We start from the raw sequence: 4,402 nt of genomic DNA on the forward strand, positions 1-4,402 counted from the left end.
CTGTGTTCCTGTTAATGATAAACTACAAATTTACTCTAAATTACTAAAATATCGATATTTTAATGTGAGAATCGATTCTAGAACATAAATGATTGGTATCGGAGGAATCGATATTTCAGGATCGATCCGCACATCACTAGTAAGAAGTCACTTTCATCTTTAGGCAGGACTGTAAGCTATCATCTGTGAGGCGTGAGCGGTGTTTGTTTTTAGCATAATTCGCGGTGGAGAACAGCTGTTGACATAATGTGGATCCAAAGATCCATAATTTGCCTACCTGGGGTTGAAAGTCTCGATAAATGCAAGGTGTTTCGGCGGGTATGCCGGCTTCAGCGAGTGTGACGCTTATTTTCAGCCATGAAAAATAGAATATAATTTTATATTTCAATATCACAATACTCTTCCAATTTAGGACTAAAAGTTAAAAAAGAACATAAATAAACATAAATAAAATGCACTTCAGCAAAATATTTAAAATATATATATATATTTTCCCAAACCACGCAGAGCCGCAGGTTGCCGACCCCTGGTGTAGACAGACAGGAAAGCGGGTCAGACTTGAATCTGCTCTCTTCTGTGTGGCCATGCCGCACATGGTCGCCTGCTCGTGCTCAGTTGGCACCCCAGTAAATGCTGTTTCTTAGCTTTGACATATCATTCCTAACCAGGTGACTTTGCATCAAAGGATGCACTTGAAGCATTACTAGAGGCTGATAACTTGCATAGTATTTTAATCTAATTTAAAAACTCTAATGAAATTTAACCTTTTGGTTATTGTGATTAGAATGGTTTCAGTCTAAACATGAAATTAGTCAGAATAACTGAACTTGTGTGTGTTTTATCCTCCAGGTGAAGTCCGCATGCCTTCTGGCCGAACGGCCCGACCTCACATCACCGACAACAAGGACGGGACAGTTACTGTGAAGTACTCGCCAACTGAACGAGGCCTCCATGAGATGGACATCAAATACGATGGCAACCACATCCCAGGTGATCCCTCCTCAGTGAATATGTGTTCTGTTTCTGAGGCTCACATTCTTTCGTCTTCAGTGTTATCAGCAGACAGACTGACTTTCAACCTTTAATGTGAAAATCATTAAACATCACATTAACACACAGGTTCTCTGTGTGCTCTCTCTGTTACAGGAAGTCCACTCCAGTTCTATGTTGATGCTATTAACAGTGGTCATGTGACAGCATACGGTCCCGGCCTGAGCCACGGCACCATGAACCGACCAGCCACTTTCACTATAGTTACAGAAGATGCTGGAGAAGGTATCCCTCATATGTACACTAGTAGATATAAGAACTGTTTAAAGCCTGAGCCCAGTTCTTCTCAGGCACGTAGACGGTGTTTATGACTGTATCTTTTATCTGAAATATGAAATGTGTATTTAATCAGAAGAAGACACCATGTGAAACTGAAGATAAGAAAGGCAGTAAGTGTTCCCACTCTTTCTACAGGAGGTTTGTCTCTGGCAGTTGAAGGTCCATCCAAAGCAGAGATCAGCTGTAAAGACAACAAGGACGGGACATGCACAGTGTCCTACCTGCCCACCGCACCTGGAGACTACAACATCATCGTCAAGTTTGATGACAAACACATCCCTGGCAGCCCCTTCACCGCCAAGATTACTGGTAAAAAATTCTCTCTCCTCGGGAAAGTCGGGCTTTTATCCAGACAGCTCAGTTTTAAGCAACACTTTTTAAATGATTGTTCATCAAAAAGCAGCTGCAGCACCTATGACGTTGTACATTTTTATGATTTTAACAAAAGATGTAATTTGAATTTAATGTGTAATTTTTCAGAACTACCTCCAAAAATGTAGAAAATCTTATTTTAAGAAAACTAACATGCTTAGCTTGAATATCTTCACAATCAATACCTTTCAGTACCTTCAAATACATTAATTATGAAGCACGTGCAGAAAAAGATAGATATTAACTGTGTACTTGGTCACATGTGGATTGCCTTTAGTTGATTTCTATCTCTGTACGCAGACAACACTCTGCTCTATCTTCCTGTGGGACACCAAATATACAAAACCCTTTCCAATCAAAGCAGATATAAATGATCTGATTTTTCTTCAGCTAAATTCAGAAAATAAATTATCCAGCATTTTTATCTTCAGTTATTCAGTCATTTACTCCTGTAAAAGGTTTCACTTTAACTCTAACAGCTTTAAAGTGTTCTGGAAAGTTTCTTTGTTTTGTCAAACCATGACGTGGCATGTGTTCTTCTTTTGGTTGTCTAACTTCTTGTAATTATCCTTCCTTGTCATTATAATATTTCCTGATTACATTATTTAACCTCCTGACCTTCACTGGCTCATTGTTAACCTGTCTATGTCACGATCTGGGGGGCAGATCATCAGGAGATGCAGGATGTGGACCCAAACGCAAGCACTGACAATGGCGTAGCTGTGAGAAAGTTTATTAATAATGAAAGGGGAAAATGCAAACCAAAGCAGGGTATCGCAGGGAACTACGCTAACAAAACCTAAACTGGGAAGAGCTACGAAATAATAATACAAGAAATAAAAACCTGTGACTACAAACCTGAAAACATGGAGAGACACCTGGAGAAATACAGACACGCAGACGAACCAGTAACTAACAGAGGGAAACACAAGGCTTAAATAGACAGACGGATAACGAGGGAATGAGACACAGGAGAACACAGCTGGGAGTAATCAGACATGACCAAGGGGAAGCAAAACTCAATACATTGACATAGGATGCAGACTTTCAAAGTAAAACAAGAAACATAACAGACACGGACTTAACTAGGTGAGACAGCAACCATGGAACACAGAAACCAAAAGACTAGAAAAGATAAACAATGACAAAATCAAAGTTCAATAGTAATACAGAAACAAAACACTGGGTCACAGACCCAGGACAGTGACAGTCTAGGTTTTTAATGGTTCCTCCAAGTCTTGGCCATCAAAGAAAAGAAAAAGTATCTATATATGAATTATATCTATATTTACACATAGATTATTCCTGTCTTTCTTCTTTTTTGTGTGGTACGTGTATACAAGTGCTGAGGCAAAGTGGGGGTAATGATGAATATCATGAATCAGTAGAGTGCTGAGCATGGGGTAGGGATTAATCAGCATGTACATACTTCTTCCTGCTCCATTTTGGACTTGATGATTAAGTGGTTTATTTCATGTCACTGAGATTTTCTTTATTTATTGTATTTTTTTGTGTGCATATGTGTGTGTATGCAGGTATCAGTGTATATGTGTATGTTTGTATATGGTTTTTGTTTTATGTCAGACATAAAAGCTCATCATCATCATAATCAAAAGATTAAAAGATTTTCTGCTTAGGTGGTCCAAACTCTGGCATCGAGCTGTGAATGTTGATTTAGTCTGCATTTGGAGAGCACATTCCCCTGCCGAGACACCCCCTCACCTTTTAAAGTTCCCAAGCTCCTTCTCATCATGCTCCACCTTTCAGTGTAGTTTTTTTAAAATTAGTCATGATAGTTGTTCAGTAAGCAGCACCTGTTACCCACGGTACATCCATCACATGCCCAATCATTAGCTTAATTTCTGTTTTCAAATTTATGCCAGTTTAGTTTGTTTTAGTTTGTTTATGTCATTGCACGTTGTTTCATTTGTGTCGGTGCTGGCTTGTCTGTGGGTGCTCTAACCTGCATTAAAAGCTGCAGTATGAGTAAAGTTTGGCTGATTGAACTAAGCTGGTTTTCACTATTACTTTGTCGTCTCACATTTGATCTCCAGGTGACGACTCTATGAGAACATCCCAGCTTAACGTTGGCACAGCAACAGATGTTTCCTTAAAAATTATGGAGACGGACCTGAGCAGCCTGACCGCGACGATCAGAGCTCCGTCAGGAAACGAGGAGCCCTGCCTGCTGAAGAGGCTGCCCAACAGACATATCGGTCAGTTTCTATTCTTCAATGCTTCTCAGTCACCCTTTGGCAAAACGTGGACCAAAACCAAACAACATAGAATCTTTATTATTATCCAGATTTCATCAAATATTTGGTTTTCTAAATATTACATTCTTCAAATTATTACCCAGTCAACAAAGCTAGCTGTCCATCACTAATTCATCGGTGATAAAATTACCTTATTGTCCCTAAATAATAATGTCTTTATTAGGACTTGAAAGGGAAAACCTTCAGGTGCTGAAGGTCTGAAGCAGGCCAGATCTGAGACTATTGTTCATGTTTTTGGAGGTGACACAGGTGTGGGATCAGAATATCGTCACAGTCAGCAGACAAGGCTGGACTGGGACAAAAAATCGGCCCGGGCATTTTGACTAGAGACCGGCCCACCAGGATAAATGTGACGTCATTCAGGGGTAAAACTGCAAAGGATTCTGGGAACTTGTGGCAAGAGGTACTAGCGCACGCAGGCTTTC

At 39.9% G+C, this 4,402-nt stretch overlaps 1 protein-coding gene across 1 annotated transcript in view; it reads left to right on the plus strand.

Annotated features, from left to right (window-relative positions):
- Positions 1 to 4,402, plus strand: part of flncb (filamin C, gamma b (actin binding protein 280)) — a gene marked incomplete in the record, with an annotated part of 57,174 nt that overhangs the window by 42,853 nt on the left and 9,919 nt on the right. The window contains 4 exon segments of the mRNA XM_042226719.1: positions 850 to 990; positions 1,147 to 1,275; positions 1,465 to 1,638; positions 3,756 to 3,917. Coding sequence (XP_042082653.1) covers positions 850 to 990; positions 1,147 to 1,275; positions 1,465 to 1,638; positions 3,756 to 3,917 — 606 coding nt within the window.

Source organism: Haplochromis burtoni, unplaced genomic scaffold, assembly GCF_018398535.1.
Source record: "Haplochromis burtoni strain Fernald_Lab_line unplaced genomic scaffold, NCSU_Asbu1 Contig_224, whole genome shotgun sequence".
NCBI lineage: Eukaryota > Metazoa > Chordata > Actinopteri > Cichliformes > Cichlidae > Haplochromis > Haplochromis burtoni.